This window comes from Microtus oregoni, unplaced genomic scaffold, assembly GCF_018167655.1.
Source record: "Microtus oregoni isolate MIOR12 unplaced genomic scaffold, Mior012 000046F_ref0000063, whole genome shotgun sequence".
Classification (NCBI taxonomy): Eukaryota; Metazoa; Chordata; class Mammalia; order Rodentia; family Cricetidae; genus Microtus; species Microtus oregoni.
In genome coordinates this window covers 8,185,019-8,208,718 of record NW_024543220.1, presented here as the reverse complement: position 1 = coordinate 8,208,718, position 23,700 = coordinate 8,185,019, and the positions used below count along the sequence as shown (strand labels likewise).

General features: G+C 43.5%; 1 protein-coding gene across 2 annotated transcripts in view; it reads right to left on the bottom strand.

Moving 5' to 3' along the window:
- The window catches only part of Cntnap2 (contactin associated protein 2), a 2,078,180-nt gene that overhangs the window by 188,040 nt on the left and 1,866,440 nt on the right, over window positions 1-23,700 (bottom strand). For both annotated transcript variants that reach the window (XR_005972587.1, XM_041635058.1), the window contains exon 19: window positions 1,475-1,711. Coding sequence is in view for 1 of the 2 variants with exons in the window: in XM_041635058.1 (XP_041490992.1) it covers window positions 1,475-1,711 (237 nt within the window). In the remaining variant the exon portion in view is untranslated. The remainder of the gene's footprint in view (window positions 1-1,474; window positions 1,712-23,700) is intronic.

Here is a 23,700-nt window from a genome sequence, read left to right as displayed (position 1 = left end):
TTTCTCTGATTTCTTCACTAGCCCTTGTATCATCTGTGTACAGGAGAGCTACTGATTTTTTTAACTTATCTTGTATCCTGCTATATTACTGAAAGTGTTTATGAGTTGCAGAATTCCTTGGTAGAATTTTTGGGATCACTTATGTAAACTATCATATTATCAGCAAACAGTGAGAGTTTGATTTCTTTTCTGATTTGTATCCCCTTGATCTCTTTTTGGTGTCTTAGTGCTCTAGCTAGGACCTAATGTTCTTGGAGATAGCTCAGCACTCCCAGGGTTTTGCTCTGCTTCCTTGGAGTTTGCTGTCTCAGACCTACTTTGGCCTAGGTTTCTGGCTTTGACCTGTTTCTGTAAATCCTGGTCTGGATCCACTCTTGCAGAGGTCCCTGGATTGGAGTTGGTCCTACAAAGCTCTCTGACTCCTGTGTACTGCCTCAGAGTTCCCAGGCTCAGGTGTGCCCAGAACCACAGAGGACCTGGCTCAGGCTTACTCTCTCAGAGGTCTCAGTCTCATGTCTGGACCCATAGAGGTTTCAGGATCCTCCCTATTCCCTTTGATGTCCCAGACCAATGTCTGAACACACAGAGGTCCTGGCTCATGCCTACTCCCTCTGAGGTCCCAGACTCACACCTGCCTAAGTCTGGGTTTTCAAAACCCATGGAAGGTTGGATCCAGAAGCTTATGTCTGTAATTCCAGCATGGTGATGGTGAGATGGGAGGCTGAAGCAGGAGAATCCTGGAAATTTCTTGGTCTAACCAGGCATATGTAGTGGTGAACAATAAGAGACCCTGTCTCAATAAAGAGGCAAGGTGAAGACCAATACCGGAGGTTGTCTTCTGACCTGGACATGTGTGCACACCTGTATCAGCACCCTAGCTCCTGATCTAAAAAAGAGGTTTATGTACTTTTATGTACTTCAGGCCTAACTAGATTCCCAAGTTCAGAAATTCACAAATGAAAACATCCCCTGTGCTCCCAGCAACTATCTCTCCATGGATGTATTTGTGAGTGTAAAGTTCAGGGAGGCTTTAGGGATGGAAGCATTTCTGATTTTCTACTTTCATAGATATTTTCTACATTTCACTGGAATCTATTGATATGATACATTATCATAAATCAGGGCAATTCATTCATTAACCTATGATAAATTTCACTACTTCAGAGCATGCTAAGACTTAGCACAGTAGCAAAGGTATTTACTTGACAGGAACAAACACAATCATTCTACATTGAAATTCATCTCATGTTCATATAATATGAAAAGAGCCTGTGTGTTCCATAAAATTGTTACTATAAGCTCTCAATGAGAAAGTTGTTCTTCTGACTTCCAGATGGCAATGAGGTTCAAAGGAAGCAGATGATTTGCTCAACATCTCACGGGAAATAAATTGTCAGCTGAGAGCAATTCTGACTCTAGCCTCTTTGGTCTGACTACTGTCAGAAGGTAGAAGGCTAAGGACGCTTGTCCTTACCTGTGGGCTTGACCAGCACAGCTAGGAAGTCAGTGGTGAGGGAGCTGACGTAGAGGAGGATGCAGGGAGCCTTGGTGGTGCTGAAGCTGAAGTGGATCTGCTCCTGGGCCAGGTCTGGAGACGAGGGCTGCTGCTCTGCAGGATTCTCAGCCTTGCTGCCTGAGTCTCTAGCAGTTAGCACCGGTGCCTGGAAGTTATAACGCAGCCACACGCCCTCTTCAAAAAAGGCACCGACATCTGTTGAGAAGGAAAGGCAAACTTGAAAAATGATGCAAGAGATCTGGGCTCTAGGCCAGCTATGCTTTGAATTCAGGTTGAACTGTTGTCATAAAAAATACGCCATGTAAAATTAAAATAAAATTAGTAATAAAAAAAGTTAATGTGGAGGTGTATGCGTGGAATCCCCCAGCCTCAGGAAGCTGAGGCAGGAAGAGTTGCTGTTCAAGGCCAGGCTGGGCTACATAGCAAGACACTGCCTAGAAACAAAACAAGGACTAAAAGTTAAGGAACTAGCATCATATTAGAAAGAGAAATAATATCTAATATCTTTGGCTTTCTGGCTGAAGAGACTCCTGAAAATAAGGGCCGCATTATAACACAAACTTTGAAAAGAAGTCCAAAGAGAACTAGTCCTTGAGACCAAATTTGATTTGAATATCCAAATAGCAAAGCCCTCAATAAGTTCTAAGACTTGGGAAAATTTGAGGAATTCAAATCACCAGACAGGATGTTAGAGAGACCAGGTTTCAACTTCATTTCTGTGGTTCCTGACCTGCCTTCCTAGAAGTTCTTAACCACCCTCTATCGGCTGCAGAGAGTAATTAGTACTCAATAAACAGGACCTATTAGCATTACTGTCCTTATTACTAAGAAATGATTCAAAAGATCCCTGGCTCTCTGAGTCAGCCCTTTCCCACAGTCTAATCAGAGCTAATTGGCATGTAATCACGTCCTGTCAGGCGAGTCCTTTTGTGGATTCCCTGCTGTCTGCCAAGCACAGTCTCGAAATCACCAGAAGTCACTTGAAGGTTGAGGCAGCCTAAAGATACCCTTGGGCTTCAGTGCCACCGCTTTCTGGCTCTTTTCTTGCCACGTCCCCAAAGTATTTCTCAAATCTCATTGTCAATGCACCCCACTCTTCCTGCAACTCTGGACACCCATCTAAATTCATCCACAACTTACTTCATAAAACACTACTCCATGCTGTACATGACAACGTGTACATGACACGTTTTTAAAAGTTATTATTATTATTATTATTTTCTGAGACAGGCTTTTCTCAAACTTTCTGTCTTCCTGCTTTAGCCTCCGAGGGCTAAGATTACAAGCCAGTGTCACCACCACATACCATGGTTTTCTTTCTTTCTTTCTTTCTTTCTTTCTTTCTTTCTTTCTTTCTTTATTGTGTGTGTGAGAGCACGCATGCGTGCGTGTGTGTGTGTTTGTGTGTGTGTGTGTGCTGAGGGGGAGACAGTATCTTGAGTGGCACAGTGCATATGTAGAGAGATCAGAGGGCAACTTGTGGGAATAGGTTTTCTCCTTCTACTGTGTGGGCCCCAGGACGGAACTCAGGTCACTGGGCCTGTCAGAGAGCACCTTTCCCTGCCGAACCATCTTGTCAGCTCTAGGACTTTAGTTTTTAGCGACATGCTTTCACCTGGGAACTCTGGCATTTCTTATTCCTGAAGAAGTAATTACAGAAGAGTGGCGTCACATGCCCCGGAGAGACTTTCAGTCTCGTCAAATGCACTAACTTGTGTCAATGACTCGAAACTCTCCGTTTCCTTCTTTGTGCACTGTGAAGATCAAATAACTATGCATGGGTGACCTAGTGTCAGGTTCCTGGAAATACTAGTGCTTAGTAAAAATGAAATCACTGCAGTTTCAAGACTGCCCACTACTGTCTGTTATGGGTGGCAGACATTCCCTTGAACCATCACTGCTTGCTACTGCACAGATGCCGTAATCCAGTGTCAGCCCACAGGGGACATCTCCACAGAGCTCACTGGTTCTTAGTTGTGAAGAACCCAGTTGACTCTAGATTCTCACCACAGGAAGCATTATCTTTTTTTTCTGACCTTTTTGCCACAAGGACATTTGCCATTGATGTGTTTGAAGGTATATATGGCATTGTCAAGTGATGGGAAGTGTACTTAGCACATCTAGTGTACATAAAAAGATAGCAATGTTGGAGGACATCTTATAGTTCAGGATTGCCTTGGTCAAAATTCAAAGGTATCCTTATTTGGAGACACAGAATTGAACATATATGTTATTCATGCTAACTGCTACATGTTTACAGGGATGCAAAGATGAGTAAACGCAGTCTGTCCCTGGGGGACCTTGCTGCATGGCAGCGAGTCTGACACCTGTGGGAAGAGACACTTCCTTTCTCGGCACAGCACGGTGGGTGTTAAAATGCCCATGGAAGGCATGAGGGGAGGGCCTCATCTTACCATTTAGCTTAGTAGCTCATTGTTCCAGCAAACACCTATTGAACACTGACTGTGTGGCACAGATGGTATTGGATACTGAAGTTTCAATCTTTGCTCTTACGGAGCTCTTGATATTGAGGATTTGCATACTCAAGCAAGTAGGAATGCACAGGTATACAGGGTCCCTGAAACACAGTGAAAACTGCTCTGTGTCTCGGGCCAAGGAAGACTTCCTGTGGAAAAAGACATTCACACTTGACTCCAAAGAACCAGTGATGATAGCTATGTAAAGGTGGGATCATGAAGATTCCAGAATGGACACCAGAGTGGAGAACTTGCTGTAACCAGGGAGCTTTCAGGCCACATCATACCCACTCAGCACAGTCCACATACTCCTTATGCATCCGTGGTTCCCCTTGAGGCTCCTGAGGCTTCCATCCTGTTTCAGGATGGGCGTTGGATTACAAGGAGAGCTCTCCACCCTCTGGAGTTAAAAATCTCGGGAGCAGATAGCTGCTCCCAGGGTAGGCCTCTGGAATAATGCTTCACAGAACAGAGAAAGTAGGACACACTGCCTGGAACAAATCCTCCGAGAGGATCTCTTGGCATAGAGAGCTTTGTCAAAGGATGGAGGGCATCCTTTAAGAACAGGCTCTGGTTTATGAGAGAGAAGAGGGGAATGTGGTAGGATAGGCTGAAGAGAGGAGCAGAATCCATAGGATTCAAGCAAAACAGAGGCAGGCTGGAAAGCAGGCTATGCAGCCAAAGACACCAGGATTTTGCAATTCGAGGCTGAGGGCTTGGGAGGGAGGGTTGGAATAGCAGAGGCCAGTCACACAGGGCAAGTCACCGTGGCCCTTAACCTACAGCAATGCAGCAATCCCTTTGAAAAGCTTGAGCTTCTATGTGTCAGGATCTCCCCAGGCATCCTTTTCCCAGAGCTAGGATCTGAAGTCGATGAGGAGTAGAGCTAGCCCCCTGTCATTTCTCTAATCACCCCATTTGAACCCATTAACACACTGATTCCCCAGTCTGGGGTCTAGAATCACACTCAGAGGTTCTGACTCAGTGGGCCTAGACAATCAGCAGTTACCCAGGTGATATGCATACAACATTTAAGATATTTGGAGTAAAAGGTGAATCAGAATGGTACTGGATGGCAGGTGGCTGAGTCATCCTTGCCTGGGTGGCGTTACATATTCATTCGCTAACCCTGAGACAGCATTCCACAGAAGATCATGGAGGGAAAGTCAGAAATCTAAGGCCTTACATAAACAATCTGAAAACATGCCTCTGAGAATTCTTTTGTATATTTTAGAGTCATCATTTTAAAAGCTTTATGGATTCATGTCCGCTTCGGAGGAAGGAACAAACCAGGCTTAAATGTGTTACCCTGAAACCACATCATAAACCAGCTGTTAGACTGAGGCCCCAGAGCAATGGAAATCATTTAAGGTTCCAAGTGGCAGATTTACTGCTGTCATTTCATCGTTTCAGACTGGTTTAAGAAAATGCCAAATCGGATACATTATTATCTCTTAAGTAACATCTCCATCCCTTCTAAACGAATAACTAAAAGAATCCTAATTTAACAATGCCCAAATAGCGTCATTTCCTTCACTAAATTATCCAAAAGCATTTAGAATGCTTGAATCTCTCTCTCTCTCTCTCTCTCTCTCTCTCTCTCTTGTGTGTGTGTTTGTGTGTGTGTGTGTGTGTGCTGTGGTAGGCTTGTATAGGTCAGAAGATAATGTTGGGTGTCTGTCCATGCCTTCCACTTTGTTTGAAACAGGTTTTTTTTTTTTTTTGGTTCACTGATGCATGCACCGGACTGACTGGCCTGTGAGTTTTAGTTCATTATTTTTCCTCTGCCTCCTAACTCCTGCTAGGATCACGCTGTGACTAGAGAGATGTATGTCCTACTGTATTTGGCTTTTACATGACTTCCGAGGATCTGAACTCAGGTCAACAGGATTGCATGACAAGGGCTTTATCCATTGAGGCGCCTCTTTAGCCATGATTCCAGTTTTTCTACTAATAAGAAATTCTTATTCATTTTTTATAGAAAAGTGGCTAAGTTTATATCTAAGTATTGTTTCATATGTTATGAATTATAGTTTCTGATTTATGCCACATTTCTCAAAATTCAAATACATTGTACCCTCTTAGGATGGTTTCAGATCAGAAAGTTTCCAGGAACCATCAAGTCAACAGGTGACCTTGTTTTATTTCTTAGTCTTTAACAAAGTTCATACGGTCATTTGAAAAAACAAATGGGAGACAGAGACCTCTGTGAGTCTGGGCGTGAGTCAGGGACCTCCAAGGAAGCAAGCCCAAGAGAGAGACCTCTGTGGGACCAGGCCCAAGCCAGGAACCTCCTTGGGAACAGACACAAGCTAGGGACTTCTGAGGGAGCAGGACCAAGACAGGGACTTCTGTGGGAACAGGCCTGAGCTAGTGACCTCTGCCAGATCAGATTTGAGCCAGCTACCTCAGCTGGAGCAGGCCTGAGGCAGCAACTTCAACAGGAAGTTTCTTTGGACTGCACCGTCAAGCAGCAGCTTTGAAATAAGCACTCAGGCTGGGAGTGGTAGTGCACGCCTTTAATCCCAGCACTCAGGAGGCAGATCTCCCTGAGCTCAAAGCCAGCCTGGACTACAAAGAATTAGTTCCAGTACAGTTAGGAATGTTACACAGAGAAACTCTGTCTCGAAATACAATAATAATAATAATAATAATAATAATAATAATAATAATAATAAACTCAGAAGGTTATATTGATTACAAATTTTTGGCTTATAACTCAAGCTTATTATTAATATCTCTTACATTTAAATTTACCCACTTCTTTTAATCTATGTATTGCCCTGTGGCTGTGGCTTTACCTGTCCACTTGTGTGTTGTGTCTTGGGTGCTGATTTTTGTCTCATATGACTCCACCCTTCTTTCTCTCTGTACCTCTGTTTGACTTTCCCACCTAGCTTTATTCTGCCTTGCTATTGGCCAAATCAGCCTTTTCATCAGCCAATGAGAGGAATACATATTCACAGCATACAGAAGGGTTATCCCACAAAAAGACCCGGTGTCCCGAAGGGAAGAAAGATCTCCTCTGGACTTGCAATTACTGTGGATGCTCTGAACTTACGTTGTGTAGCATGGGTCCCTCATAGTAGACAGACACACTGAGAAAGGTGTCAGAAACGATATCACAGGATAAGAAGTATCAAGCACACCATGGTCACCTTCAATATCTAAAGCTCAGAGAGACTAGAAACAGAGGCCCTGAGAGCCTCAGAAGAGACAATCCCTGGTAAAAATGAGAAGGGGAGGAGACGTACTGACTCCACACAGCCAAACCTCTAGCATTTTGGTGACTGTTCTGACCAACAGGCCGAAAACTTCTTAGTGTTCTTCATCTTGGGTTGTCATCTTTTGTCAGGGCACAGGTCAAAGTCACATTGGCACAGATTGACAGATACCACTTAACCTCTGCCCTGGGAAATGGGATATGGGCTTCCACATTCTGAGGAACATCCAGTTCATGAGAGCCCCAGCGAGTGACATTCATGGTGAACATTGGGGCTAAGAAACTGGAACTAGGGATTGTGTTGGGGGGATTCCTCAGTTGGCAGAGTACTTGTCAGACAACTGTGAGGACCTAAGTTAGTGTCCCAGCACCCGCATATAATGTCGGCAGCACTAGCACACAGTGGTGATCCTGACTCTTGAGATTCTCAGGATGGAGTCTAGGAGGACTGACGAGCTCCACAATTGGTGAGAGACTGTTTCTCAAAATCATACTGGTATTCCAATGGGCAGAGAACCATGAAGTTGAATTCTGGATCCAAGAAGAAGTACACACAGAAATGAAGACGTAGGCAACATGTGTGCGTGCGTGTACACACACACACACACACACATACACACCACACACACAACACACACACACACACACACCAAATCATCTTGGAAAGGTTTCAGAAACTGGTCAGGATGGAACTGTAGGTGCAGCACACAAGGTCCCAGCAGCCAGTTGAGCTCAGAATCCATGTTCACAGTCATCACACATAAGTTCATCTGCTTGAGCCAGAATCTTCTTTCCATCTGACTAGAGTTTAGGATTCTTGCACTATACAACATCTAGCTAATAATCATAAACATAGATCTATACAGGGCCAACCAGTTCTAGAAGGGTCTAGAAAAAAAAATCAATGCATTTGCTTATCGAGGGTCTCATGACCTGCATTAAACAGAAAATCCTCAGCAAACACAAAGCAACAGGAATCATGTCAGTGGCCACCGAGTGAATGTGGTCCCCCTTTTAGGAGGCCTGTCCTGCCCCAGTCGTGGGTTTTCCTGTCAATCCTGAGGCAGGTGGGGCACATGCATTACTGACCATCATGAAGAATTCCCCTGTCATGCATGGCCTAACAATGATAAGCTATCCTTATGGTCCTTATGTAGACATGTTGATCTAGTAACTCCCCTACCCTCAATATGGAAAAGAGCAATTCTGCATATGGAATATACAGAGTCCTGTGTCCATTTTCTCTGAGCCAGACTCAGGAAGCTCCACCACTCAGCCTTAGTCCTGCATTCCCACGACCCTGAGAGCGCCGAGAGGAGAGGGTAGTTGTGTGACATACCCATTTAAAGCACAGCCTACGTACCATGAACAGATTGTTTCCAGGTTAAACAGAGCCTTATTAAACTATGGCCTAATAAATCGAACATTTCTGTGCACACAGGGGCCATATCTCACATAACACAATTTATATTAAACATCCATCCCAGGCTCCCTGGGGCTGTCCCTGGAGTCATGAAGTTGGCTGGCTCAGTCCTGCAAATGACAGCACCTGCCCTGTGGATCCTTACAGCAAGCTTCTGATGTACAAATCACAGCATGTCGGAGGGTCATGATGTCATCTGCACAGGCTTTATGTTGTGTTTCACGCTTGTCCTCCATGTCTTTCTAAATCTCTCTCCACACACTAACGGCCAACTGCAGTTTTCCATCAGCATCTTCGGAGGCGGGCCAGGACACTCCTACTCCCTCATGAGGAAACCCTGATGCAGTGCTTGTGAGTGTGTGTGTGTGTACAAGTATGTGCGTGCATGTGTGTGCGCACGTGTGCGTATGTGAGTATATGTGTATGTGAGTGTGTGTGTTTCAGAGAAACAGTGAGACAGTTCAGCAGGTCACCCAAGCATGCAAAGGATTTTCTTTGGCATTTGAAGATGAAAAAAGAAGGGGAGCTGGATGGTGGTAGCATATGCCTTTAATCCCAGCACTGTGGAGGCAGAGACAGGCAAATCTCAATGCATTTGAGACCAGCCTTGTCTACAAAGCAAGTTTCAGGACAGCTAGTACTGTTATATGGAAAAACCCTGTCACAAAAAAAAAGAAAAAAAAAAGAAAAGAAAAACAAAAAAGAAAAAAGAAACAGGAAGGGGAAAAGTAAATTTTCCTGATTTGAGTTGGAGATCAGGAAGCAGGCAGGGTTGGCTGTGGCGCTCTATAGAACCTGCTGCATGGAGGGAGGACTTCCTAGGAAGTGTAAGTCCAGTGTCTCATTAGTGGGATTATTATTCTTCCCATGAGCTATTGTGTTTTTAAATGAATTCACTTTCCCGAGGGGAGGCATTCTGGGGAGGACGTTGATGGGCTCAATTACATTAACACCTAAGGGAGGAGACACGATACTATGTAAGGAGCTAATATTTAAGGCAGATCACACTTCATGATTCCAGCCTGTAGAAGAATTCAGCTTATATTCTTTTGACAGGAGGAAGTAGCTTTGGATTCACAGATCTCACCAAAGCCAAAATACCTCTACCTTGCCACATGGTACTTTACATCTCAAGGGGGCAATTGTAATGCTTCCTTTGCTAGTGATCCCAGTGAAGCCAGAGCTGACCTGCAGTGCCACTGATGAGGAGAGTGGTCCTCATCAAAACCCGCAAGCTTCCCAGTGTCTACCTGGTTATGTCAGCAGGAGGGGCACTGGCATGTTTTGGCATTTCATTGTAAACCTCTCTCTATGTGCCACTCCTTTGATTTTGCAGTTGTTACAGTCTTGTCTGCATGCAGGGACAGATGCAGATAAGATTCTAGGCTTTAGAGCAAAGATCAGGTGACATGATCAATTAAATCAAATGTAAGACAACAACAGAAAAATCTATACAAAGCCTGGGCTTAGGAGGAGGGAATAGTTTCCTCCCAATGGAACTGAGCCACCACCTCCCTGTCTTCTTCCTTCTATAGCTTGCCTTGCACTGGAACTTTCAGTCTCTGCAGCTGTAACTTGTGATTCTCCCCTTCCTTAAAATGCCTGTGTTCTAGGGTTGTACAAGGATGCCTTTGAAGAACAGGACAGGTCAAGCCTGGGCTTCCAGCTCCTCTCCTTGAGGAACTTAAAGGACATTTCCTGGAACATAACTGGGTCAGGACCTGGATTCCTCTCCCCATCGTCACTTGAATTCCACATGAGCGGTCCCTTTTGGGAAAACAGTAGTAATTTTCCTGGTGCTGAATTATCTTAATTGAGTTATGATGTTTATTCTTGGTTTTGAACTACACTGCATCTGGAATTAGCCAAAACCTAAAAAGGGAGGGCCCAAATGTGAAGGATTTCTGCTTAATTTGAAGTGGGAAAATTCTTGAGATAAGAAGGCACACTTTTAATCCAAATCTTAAAACCTAATCTAATCTGGACCACACCTTCCTCTGGAAGCCTACATAAGGACATGGATGAAGGAAGATTTTTTTCTTTGCCTTCTAGTTCTCACCTTGTGAGCAAGTCCATTCCTTCACTGGCATTAGGGCCTTCTTCTTCAGGATTCCCATATATACTAAAGACCAGGTGAGACATCCAGCCTTGTGGACTGAGCAGCTACTGGATTCTTAGGCTTTCCATTCATAGACACTACTTTTTGGATTAGTTGAAGCAGAACTTGTAAGTCATTCAAATCTCCATACATTATACACATATTTAGTGTTGGGGGGGGGGAGAGGGAGGGAGATTTATTCTATAAGTTCTGCTACTGTAGAGAACCATAACTAATGAAGATTTTTGGTGCTGGCATAACTGGATATCAACATGTAGAAGAATGAAAATAGATCCATATCTATCACCATGCACAAAACTCAAGTCCAAATGGATCAAAGACCTCAACATCAACCCAACTACATTGAAACTTATAGAAGAGAAAGTTGGAAGTACACTTGAACGCATTGGCACAGGAGACCACTTCCTAAATATTACCCCAGCAGCACAGACACCGAGAGAAACAATTAACAAATGTGACCTCCTGAAACTAAGAAGCTTCTGTAAAGAAAAGGACATGGTCAACAAGACAAAACAACAGCCTACAGAATGGGAAAAGATCTTCACAACCCCATACTGATCTCTAAAATATATAAAGAGCTCAAGAAATTGGTCATCAAAAGAACAAATAATCCAATTAAAAATGGAGTACAGACCTAAACAGAGAACTCTCAACAGAGGAATCTAAAATGACTAAAAGACACTTAAGAAAATGCTCAACATCCTTAGTCATCAGAGAAATGCAAATCAAAATAACTCTGAGATTCCATTTTATACTTGTAAGAATGGCCAAGGTCAAAAACACTGATGACAACTTATGTTTGAGAGGATGTGGGTTAAAAGGAACACTCCTGCATTGCTGGTGGGAGTGCAAGCTGGTACAGCCCCTTTAGATATCAGTGTGACGATTTCTCAGAAAATTAGGAACTAACCTACCACCTACCTCAAGACCCAGCTATACCATTTTTGGGGTATATATCCAAAGGATGCTCAATCGTACCACAAGGACATGTGCTCAACTAATGAAGAGTCCAAGAATAAGAAAATAAAAATATAGGTTCCAAAAATAAGGAGAATGAGAACAAACTATCAGCAGCTTTTTCAGAAGATCAAAGATCATTCATTCACAGTGAGCTATTTTCTCAGATGTTTGGGAAGCTTAGGTCATTTTACAACTAGCTGTTTTATTTATAAGGCCAGAGCTTCTCCCTTCAAATTGAGAGTGGTATCCTGGCCATCCCTGATAAATGACAGATGTGAACTGAGTTAACCTTTAGGAGACAGAGATATGTGACCTTTGTGTTAGACACTGTCTCTGTTATGGACAACTGGCGCCAGAGCAGGATATTTATGATTTACATCTGGTCATGAGACTAGCTGACCGGACCAAGCCCCCTAGGGTACCTTAACTGTCAAATTGATGAAGTATGCTTTATCTAGCTTTGCTGTCTTTCGGGGAACTTGGGAACAGACAAATGGGGCTGTCCCCTGGATGGCCTAAGCCCGCCATTTAAGAAACCAATGAAATTGCTGTTGCTATGCTCCCCTGTAAAATCCTATAAATGCGGGTTGGAGAGCTTGTTGGGGTACTCAGCTGGTGGTAGCTGCTGAGTCACCCACAAGCGCTTGTGAACATTAAAGAAGCCTCTTGCTGATTGCATCCGCTGCTGGCCTGGTTTATTGAGTCTGGGGGTATCTCCAAATGCCCTTGAAACCGAGGGTCTTTCACTATGTTTATAGCAGCATTGTTTGTCATAGCCAAAACCTGGAAACAACTAAAATGTCCCTTGACTGAAGAATGGATAAGGATAATGTGTTACATTTATACAATGGAGAAAATACAGCAGAAAAAAATAATGACATTTTGAAATTTGCTGGCAAATGGGAGGACATCATATGGAGTGAGGTACCCCAGACCCAGAAAGACAAATATTATACATACTCACTCATGGCTTTTAAACATAAAGCAAAGAAAAACCAGCCTACAATTCACAATCCCAGAGAACCTAGACAACAATGAGGACACTAAGAGAGACATACATGGATCTAATGTACATGGGAAGTAGAAAAAGATAAGATCTGAGTAAATTGGGAGCATGGGGACCATGGAATTGGGTAGAAGGGAAAGGGAGAGAAAGGGAGGGGATCAGGGAAAAACATATACCTCAATAAAAACAATTAAAAAGTAAAATAAAATAAATAAATTAGCAATAAAATTCAGGTCACAGGCCTTACTCTCTTAGAACCAACACTAAGTTTAGACACAGTTCACCCTGTTACCAGACTCAAGAAGAGACAAACTCACAAAGGAGATTTTTCCCGAGTGTTAAGGTGATGTCATAATGATGGGGAAGAAACAGGTACTTCAAGATTCACTCATGTAAAGATGGAAAAGCTTAAGATGTGAGGATCCAAGAATGTTTTAGGGTCTAAGAAGGTGTTTTAAGGTGTGTAAATGCAGGTTATTCGGGCGTGTAAATACAAGTTATAAAGCATCAAAAAAGCTTTAAGTGTTGATAAAAAGAAAGTTATCTGAGATGTTTAAAAGAATAAAATACATTCCAGATTTCTCTAAAAGAAAGAAAGAAAGAAAGAAAGGACCCCCAAAGGTGAGTGAGTTTCTGACCCACGGCAGCAGTCCGGAACAGGGAACTCAGACGTTCCTCATCCCTCCTACACTTCCTGGTCATCCTGCAGGGGCTATACTGCCTGATACCTCCTCTCTCTTCTTATCCCACCCAGCTTGCATCCAGAACCCGTCCCCCCCCCCCGTCTGCCTCCCTCCCCTCTTTGGCCACATAACATCTCCCAGCTCAGCCTGTTCGGGCGCTGGGACCGAATCCAAATCGGGAGGGCAACCGCGAGGGCGGTAGTTCCTTTGTCTCAATAGCCTGCCTGCAATAAGCAAGGTAGGCCCTTTGTTTATGAGCTACCCAAGCAGCAGAGATCTGATCTAGGCACCAGAAGAGCCATCACTGGGGAGTGACATCACTGGGAAGGTACATCAGTGGGCAAAGAGATCTGATCTTGTAAAAGAAGATCCATAGGGAGCATTCGGAAAAAGAGATGGGCAGGCGCCAGTGCAAGAATTCACCCAACAATCTGAAACACAACATGAAACCACCAGAACCCAGTGACCTCACAACAGAAGGACATGAACACCTTAATCAAGAAGTAGAAAAAATAGACTTTATGAAAGTGATAGAGGCCCTTAAACAGCATGTAAAAACGTCCTTATAGAAATGGATGAGAAGTATAACAGGAAGTTTGAAGAATTGAGTAAATCAGTGAATGATACCCTAGGAAACCAAGGAAAAACAATCAAGCAGATAATGGAAACAGTTCAAGACTTGAAAACCGAAATGGAAGGAAGGAAGAAAATACAGAGGGCCGGCTGGACATGAAAATCTAGGTAAACGAATAGAGACTACAGAAACAAGCATAACCAACCAAATACAAGAGATAGAAGAAAGAGTCTCAGATTCTGAAGATACCATAGAGAAAATAAATGCACTGATCAAAGAAAACAGCAAATCCAACAAACTCTCATCACAAAACATTCAGGAAATCTGGGACACAATAAAAGACCAAACCTAAGAATAATAGGAGTAGAAGAAGGAGAAGAAGTGCAGCTCAAAGGTCCAGAAAATATATTTAATAAAATTATAGAAGAAAACTTTCCCAACCTAAAGAAAGATATACCAATGAAGGTTCAAGAAGCACACAGAACACTGAATAGAATGGACCAAAAAAAAAAAAATCCCCTCGTCATGTAATAATCAAAACACAAAGCATACAGAATAAAGAAAGAATATTAAGAGCTGCAAAGGAAAAAGGCCAAGTTACTTATAAAGGTAAACCTATCAGACTTACACCTGACTTTTCTATGGAAACCATGAAAGCCAGAAGGTCCTGGATAGAGGTACTCTAGAAACTAAGAGACCATGGATGCAAGCCCAGACAACTATACCCAGCCAAGCTTTCATTCATTATAAATGGAGAAAACAAAATTTTCCAGGATAAACACAAATTTAAACAATACGCAGCCTCAAATCCAGCCTTACAGAAAGTAATAGAAGGAAAATCATTAACCAAGGAGTCCAACAATGACCACAATAACTCAGACATCTAGAGACCCTTCACCAGCACAACCCGAAGAAGGGAAACACACAACTCTACTACTAAAAAAGTGACCGGAATAAACAACCACTGGTCATTAATATCACTTAATGTCAATGGACTCAACTCACCTATAAAAAGGCACAGGCTAAGAGATTGGATACGAAAACAGGATTGAACATTCTGGTGTTTACAAGAAACACACCTCAACCACAAAGACAGGCACCTACTCAGAGTAAAGGGCTGGGAAAAGGCTTATCAAGCAAATGGGCCTAAGAAACAAGCAGGTGTGGCCATACTAATTTCTAACAAAGTTGACTTCAAACTTAAATCAATCAGAAGAGATGGAGAGGGACATTTTATACTCATATCAGGAGCAATTCATCAGGATGAAGTCTCAATCCTGAATATCTATGCCCCTAATATAAAAGCACCCACTTATGTAAAAGAAACATTACTAAACCTCAAGGCAGTCATCAAACCACACACACTAATAGTAGGAGACTTCAACACTCCTCTCTCACCAATGGACAGGTCAATCAGACAGAAACCTAACAGAGAAATTAGAGAATTAATGGAGGTAATGAATCAAATGGACTTAACAGACACCTATAGAACATTCCACCCACATAGGAAAGAATATACCTTCTTCTCTGCAGCTCATGGAACCTTCTCAAAAATTGACCACATACTCGGTAACAAAGCAAACTTACACATTTACAAAAAAAAATTAGTAACCACCTGTGTCTTACTGGATCACCATGGATTAAAGTTAGGATTCAACAACAATGCTACCCCCAGAAAGCCTACAAACTCATGGAAACTGAACAGTCAGCTACTAAACCACATCTGGATCAAGGAAGAAATAAAATCAGGAACACGGCAAGGCTGTCCACTCTCTCCATCCCTCTTCAATATAGTGCTTGAAGTTCTAGCAATAGCAATAAGACAACATAAGGGGATCAAGGGGATTTGAATTGGAAAGGAAGAAGTGAAACTTTCATTATTTGCAGATGATTTGATAGTGTACATAAGCGATCCCAAAAACTCTACCAAAGAACTCTTACAGCTGATAAACACCTTTAGTAATGTGGCAGGATACAAAATCAACTCCAAAAAATCAGTTGCCCTCCTATACACAAAGGATATGGAAGCAGAGAGGGAAATCAGAGAAGCATCACCTTTCACGATAGCCACAAACAGCATAAAATACCTTGGGGTAACTCTAACTAAGGAAGTGAAAGACCTGTTTGACAAGAACTTTAAGGCATTGAAGAAAGAAATTGAAGAGGATACCAGAAAATGGAAGGACCTCCCTTGCTCTTGGATTGGGAGGATCAACATAGTAAAAATGGCAATTCTACCAAAAGCAATCTATAGATTCAATGCAATACCCTTCAAAATCCCATCAAAATTCTTCACAGATCTTGAGAGGATAACAATCAACTTTATATGGAAAAACAAAAAACCCAGGATAGCCAAAACAATCTTATACAATAAAGGAACTTCTGGAGGCATTAACATCCCTGACTTCAAACTCTATTACAGAGCTACAGTAATGAAAACAGCGTGGTATTGGCATAAAAACAGAGAAGTCGACCAATGGAATCGTATAGAAGTCCCGGATTTTAACCCACAAAACTATGAACACCTCATTTTCGATAAAGGAGCTAAAAGTATACAATGGAAGAAAGAAAGCATCTTCAACAAATGGTGCTGGCATAACTGGATGTCAACCTGTAGAAGAATGAAAATAGACCCATATCTATCACTCTGCACAAAACTCAAGTCCAAATGGATCAAAGACCTCAATAGCAGTCTGAACACACTGAACCTGATAGAAGAGAAAGTGGGAAGTACTCTACAACATATGGGCACAGGAGATCGCTTCCTATGTATACCCCAGCAGCACAGACATTAAGGGCAACAATGAATAAATGGGACCTCTTGAAACTGAGAAGCTTCTGTAAAGCAAAGGACACTGTCACTAAGACAAAAAGGCAATCCACTGACTGGGAGAAGATCTTCACCAACCCCTCAACAGACAAAGGTCTGATCTCCAAAATATATAAAGAACTCAAGAAACTAGACTTTAAAAGGCTAATTAACCCAATTAAAAAATGGGGTACTGAACTGAACAGAGAATTCTCAACAGAAGAAGTTCAAATGGCCAAAAGACACTTAAGGTCATGCTCAACCTCCTTAGCCATCAGGGAAATGCAAACCAAAACAACTTTGAGATATCATCTTACACCTGTCAGAATGGCTAAAATCAGAAACACCAATGATAGCCTTTGCTGGAGAGGTTGTGGAGGAAGGGGTACCCTCATCCATTGCTGGTGGGAATGCAAACTTGTCCAACCACTTTGGAAATCAGTGTGGCGGTTTCTCAGGAAATTCGGGATCAGCATATCCCTGGACCCCGCAATACCACTCTTGGGAATATACCCAAGAGATGCCCTGTCACATTACAAAAGCATTTGTTCAACTATGTTCATAGCAGAATTATTTGTAATAGCCAGAACCTGGAAACAACCTAGATGTCCTTCAATGGAAGAATGGATGAAGAAAGTGTGGAATATGTACACATTAGAGTACTACTCAGCAGTAAAAAACAATGACTTCTCGAATTTTGCATGCAAATGGATGGAAATAGAAAACACTATCCTGAGTGAGGTATCCCAGACCCAAAAAGAGCAACATGGGATGTACTCACTCATAATTGGTTTCTCGCCATAAATAAACGACATTGAGTCTGTAATTTGTGATCCTAAAGAAGCTAAATAAGAAGGTGAACCCAAAGAAAAACATATAGTTATCCTTCTGGATATGGGAAGTAGACGAGATTGCTGAGCAAAAATTGGGATCTTGGGGGAGGGGTGGGACAGGGGTAAGGGGAGATGGGGAGAGAAATGTGAGAAGGGGAGGATGGCGGGAACTTGGGGAATTCGGATGGTTGGGATAAAGGAAGGATGGTTATGGGAGCAGGGAAGCATATATCTTAATTAATTAAGGGATACAGCTTAAGGTAGGCAAGAGACCTGAACCTAGAGGGGCTCCCAGGTGCCCAGGGGGATGTCCCCAGTTAGTGCCTTGGGAAGCTGAGGAGAGGGAACCTGAAATGACCCTATCCTATAACCACACTGATGAATATCTTGCATAACACCATAGAACCTTCATCAGGCGATGGATGGAGATAGAGACAGAGACCCACACTGGAGCACCGGAATAAGCTCCCAAGGTCCCAATGAGGAGCAGAAGGAGCAAGGAAGTCGGGACCGTGAGGGGTGCACCCACCCACTGAGACATTGGGACTGTCTATTGGGAGCTCACCAAGGCCAGCTGGACTGGAACTGAAAAAGCATGGGATAAAACCGGACTCTGAACAATGAGGACTGATGAGAAGCCAAAGACAATGGCACTGGGGTTTGATCCCACTTCATGTTCTGGCTTTGTGGGAGCCTAGCCAGTTTGGATGCTCACCTTCCTAGACCTAGATGGAGGGGGGAGGACCTTGGACTTTCCACAGGGCAGGGAACCCTGACTGCTCTTCTGACTGGAGAGGGAGGGGGAGAGGAGTGGGAGGAGGGGGAGTGGTGTGGGAGGAAGGGGAGCGAAAGGGGAGGCTGGGAGGAGGCGGAATTTTTTTTTTCAATAAAAAAAAAGAAAGGAAAAAAAATGACCCCCAAAAGGGTGACTATTAGGAGGTGTGGCCTTGTTTGAAGAAGTGTGTCATTGTGGGGACAGGTTTTGAAGTTTTCTTTTGCTCAAGTTTCCCTAAGTGTGACAGTTAGTTTAATTTCTGTTGCTTCTGATTCAAGATGGAAGAACTGTCAGCTCCAGCACCATGTCTGCCTGCATGTTGCCATGCTCCCTGCCATGATGATAATGGACTGAACCTCTGAAACTATAAGTGAGCTACCCCAATTAAATGTTTCCTTTATAGGAGTTGCCGTGGTCATGGTGTCTCTTCACAGCAATGAAAACCCTAACTAAGACAGTTCATATATAAATTATCTTGATGCAGGAAAAGAAAATTTCAATTCTTTAAAATAAAATCCACAAATTATTAATTTCCAAATAATACCATACAGAAATTCACTCCTAGAGTACAAGCAAATCCCCAAGGCTTGCAGTATCCGTGAGAGGGAAGCCCACACTCCCCCCAAAAGCTCCCCGTCCATAATTAAATTACTTCTCATTTTTTTTATTCTCCAACTTTAATAATTCTATCCCCCTGGCTTTATCACACAGGGTATATTTTGTAACCTATATTTCAAAGATTGACAAGATTCTTTTGTTCTCAAACGTTCCTGAGGGGCCAGAATTGAAAATTCCCAATTCACAAATGGGCTCTTCTCCAAAAGTTTATTTTTAAAGTCAGTAACTTGCAACTTGAAAATATTTCCTTGTAGGAGCGAGGCGTTGAGTGGTGGTGCGTTTGCAGGAGAGAGCTCAAGTGGCCAGCCGCTCAGGCTGTGTAATAAAAGATAATTGAAGAGTGCCACTGTGCATTGGTAATTAAAACAGGAAAACAGCAACCTGAGATGAGAAGGTTTGTTTTTCATCTGAACTCCAGGGAACAGTGTCCACAAGGATTTCATCTAATGCATCTTTTGGAGAGTTGGTCAAGAAAGAATGATTGGCTATGGGGACAGGGAGAAGCCCTATTAGTGCTCTGCCTATTCCCATGGTGTAAATACTGTTGTCTTGTTTGATTTCAAAGCTGCCAGTACGACATTGCTAAATAAAGAGTAAAGAATAGAAGTCTCCAGACTCTTTCCAGCCCATGAGATTTTTGTCTCTTTTCTACTCATTTTGGTGACTGAGGTTTGAACCCAGGGCCTTACATTCCAACCCTTCCGGTACATGTTTTCACACACATAGTCACGGACCCAGCCTCCCAAACAAACACTGCTTATCGAGCTACAGGGGTACTGGTACCCACCTTTCATATTTGCTTTTTCCTTCTGGCACCCCCAAACCCTCTTCTAAATCCCTTCCCAAATACTCAGGAATCTGGAAGCTCTGCAAAGCTCCTGTTCAAATCTAGGAGGAGCTCCTGGAAATCCGGGTCTGCAGTTAGAAAGCCTGGGCCTGAGCAGTGGCCTCAGGGTCCTGCTACCCTGTCCTGGCTGAAGGTCACTGCCTGTGGTGCTCACTCTCATTGGTCTAGTTAAACACTTTGGTGAATTTTAGGAGCCCTGTTTCTAGGTCCCTTGGGCCTTCTGCTCTTGTCCTTCTGCACTAGCTTTTTTCCTTTTGGGCGATTTGCACATCAAAGCTCTGTCTAAACTCCCTGAGGCTCTGCTAGCCTGAATCACAACCAGTTTCTTTCCTGGCTTTTACACTGGTGAAAATCTGCTTTATTTCCCCATGCCTGCCACTCGATTTCCCTCCTGAATGGTTTTCATTATGTTTGTTTGATGTTTCCCTCAATTTCTTAGGAGCATTTTTTTGAACTAACGACATTGGACGTGGGATGGGCTAATGCTCACCTCTGTTCGTTCTGTGTCCTCGGGTGGATATGGATCTATTTTAACCAATCTCCCACAGGTCTCTCTAAAGGACTGGTCACTTCCAGGTCAGTTTCTATATAATAAGTTTTATGTACCTGAATTTGTCCAAAGGAGGAAAAATGCCAAAGAAAAAGATCTTTCAAGTTGAACCTGAACAGTTCACTCTCCCTGTGAGACTCAAGTACCAAGCACATTGCTTTAAACACATCAGTGAGCTGTGGCTTGGCCATGTAGGAGCCAGGGGTCTTCTTGATAGAAATTTAAGAGCAACAGCACCGAACTAATCTAATAAGTGTATTCTACAAGAAGGCAGTCTGCGTCTCGAATCTCCAAGGTCAGGCTCCTACAGCTTTGTTGGTACCTATTATTGGCAGTCAGTGATTAAGCTGAGTAAAGACTTTGCTGCAGAAAACATCATTGGAGGCATCTAATCAGGGAATCATGAGGAGTTAGTGAAGGCAGAATCCTAAGCTGTGGGTTTCAGCCTTTGTCTTGGCTACAAACTAGCTCTGTGACCTGGGTCAGACAATCTTTTGATTGTGGTAGGCTTTAAGTTATTGTCATCCCAAAGATATTGTCCCTTGAACCTGTGTCTGTCTTTGGTTAGAAAGGAGTCTTTTTCACTTAGTCTTTGGACTATTTAGAAAGTGTATTCCATAACCCACGAGCTCTCAAAGATCGAGTGAGGAATAAACTGTGGTTAAGTTAATAACTGAAGGAGAGTGAAATTTAACTGGGGTTGGGGTAGGAGAAGCACTTTAGGGAGAGGAGTGACTGTGGCAAAGGCCTACAGAAGGAAGAGACATTGAGGACCAGTGCAGAGAAGGCCAGGGTGTCTAAAGATCAGGGTGGGTAGCTGTTGTCGGGGAATGGGACTTCGGGAAGAAAGCAAAGGGTTCAAAGCAAAGGAAGGGTCCTGAAGGGTCCAAAGCAGAAGAAGCCTAGCTTACTGAAGAGATCAATGTGCTGGGGAGACTGTCTTGTTCCTACAAGCCCGGTATGTAGGAGTCTAAGGCGGGAGGATTGCTATGAATTTGAGGTCAGCCTTGGCAACATATGAGTTCCAGGTGAAAATGAGTTACACAGCAAGACCCCTTTTCAAAAACAAACAACCAAACCAAACCAAACCAAACCAAAACAATCCACTGTAGCTGGCTGCATTTTTGGTCAATGAAAGGGGACAAGATAGACAGACCACTGCATAGGACAGAAAAAAACATCAATGATGGCCTGGACTAACAGAATAAAAAGATGCTTAGGACAACACGAGAGGCCCTTGGTTCTTGTTAAGAAAAGGGAGATGGGGCTAGGGAAATGGCTCAGTGGGCAAAGCACTTGCTGGATAAATGTGATGACCTGGGCTTGATTCCCCAGAACCCACATAAAAAGCCACTGACAGAAAAAAAGATGCATGGGTTATTGTGGGTATAGGAATATGTTGGTATCCATTCTGCTTAGCACAGGCTGAGTTCTGTTTCTGAGTCAAAGAACTGGGATATCGAAGAGGTCTGGGCTAGACAATTAAAATTTTCTAATTGTTATAGATGATATTGAATACCAGGCGCACAGGTGGATTCTTTTAGGGGAAGTGGGCTTCAAGTGAGAAGAAAGGGAGGTTTGGAATATCTTCAGGGGGTCACACTATTGAGGCAGGAAAGAAGAAACAGAGCTTAGAGAAGAGACAGGGAGAGGATGGAGGTCATTTAGAACTCAGGGTTCATGAGTTCACCACAAGAGGGGCTTTCTAAGAAGAAGAACTGGGGAGAAAGGTTAGAATGCTGTGCAGAGATCCAGCCACGTTTTCATTAGAGAGAAAGTTCTAGAATTCTTCTCCCTCCTGCATTTTCCCTGTCTGAGGCAATGCTTTGGTCTCCCTCCTTTTGTTAAGGCAATGTCACCTTGACTGAGATCATTGAAGGCCTCTCAGATACCAAAGGGAAAGACCATGCCTACCCTGGGATGCTCTTCGGCTGTCCTTTGGCCTTTTCTGGTAGACTTTTCCTTGCCAGTTCACATCACCGGCTAAGTCTTCAGCATATCACAATAGTTGTACTCTGAAGCCTGCCCTGCAACCTCTGTCTCATTCTAAACCCACACCTTGTCTCCATTGCTTCATAGCTCCAACCTCAACTCATAGATCAGAGCTCCACACCTCCCGCCACAGGGCAGAACTCACTACCTCCTCCAAGGCCCTTCCTTTCTGCCTTTTCTAGTTTGGTGAATGACACCTGGGTGTTCACTCAAAGGCCAAAGCCCCAGGTCACTCTGAGTTCTGGGACCATCTCTAGAATCTTTTTTTGTCCCTTGTTGTCTCTTGGTAATGAGTCTGGTTCAAGTGCTCTGGTCTTACTTTGACACCTATGATGACTTCTCAAGTGCTCCCCTCTAGAGACCTAGTGCTCCATCTTTCACATTCTACACTTCTTTTTTGTTTCTTTGAGACAGGTTTTACTCTGTGGTTTTGGAGCCTGTTCTGGAACTAGCTCTTGTAGACCAGGCTGGCCTTGAACTCACTTCTCACAGAGATACCGCTGCCTCCTGAGTGTTGGGATTAAAGGTGTGACCACCACCGCCTGGCTCACTTTTTTCAAAAATTTTTCTTTATTATTTGTGGCTCCACATCATGTGTCTTGATCCCATTCATCTCCCCGTCTCTTAGTATACGCCCTCTCCCTTTTCACCCCCCCCCCAAATAAAGTAAAATTTAAGAGAAAAGAAAAACAGAAAAAATAAGAAAGGGCAAATGTGATTGTGGAAGCTGCAGTGTGACACAGTGGACCCTTTAGTCCACGAATCTTGGTGTGCAAGTGTTCATTGCAAAGAGTCACTGGTGTGGTTCAAGGCCTCTGGTTTCTGCTACACCATCGATGCTGGGCCCTCACCGGGACTCCGCTTGGATCTCCTGTTGTTGCCCTATGTCAAGGAGATCATGAAGCGTTAGATCTGCAAGACCAGCTCCTTCATGTGTTCCAACAGTTCATAGATGGGCTGGATGTTAGGGTGGACCAATTCATAGCCCTGGTTCTGGGCCTGGGTGGTCGCTGGGTTGATGAGCCCATCATCTGTCCCCCATCCTCATCATCAGGATGAGCACTCCAGTATTGTCCTGGCTAGTTCATTCTGTGCAGCAAGGACCAAGGGGGCAGGACCGGTTCTCCTGGTTTCACGCCCTCAGAGCTGCTCACCCACAACATCATCAGGGCCAGTTAGTTCTACTGTGCTGTCCAGGTGAGGTGCAGTGGCCACTCGCCCAAGTGCTGCAGCTGGTGAGAGGCAGTTCTCCTGCTCTCACGACCTCAGAGCAATCTCTCCCACCTGCCACAGGC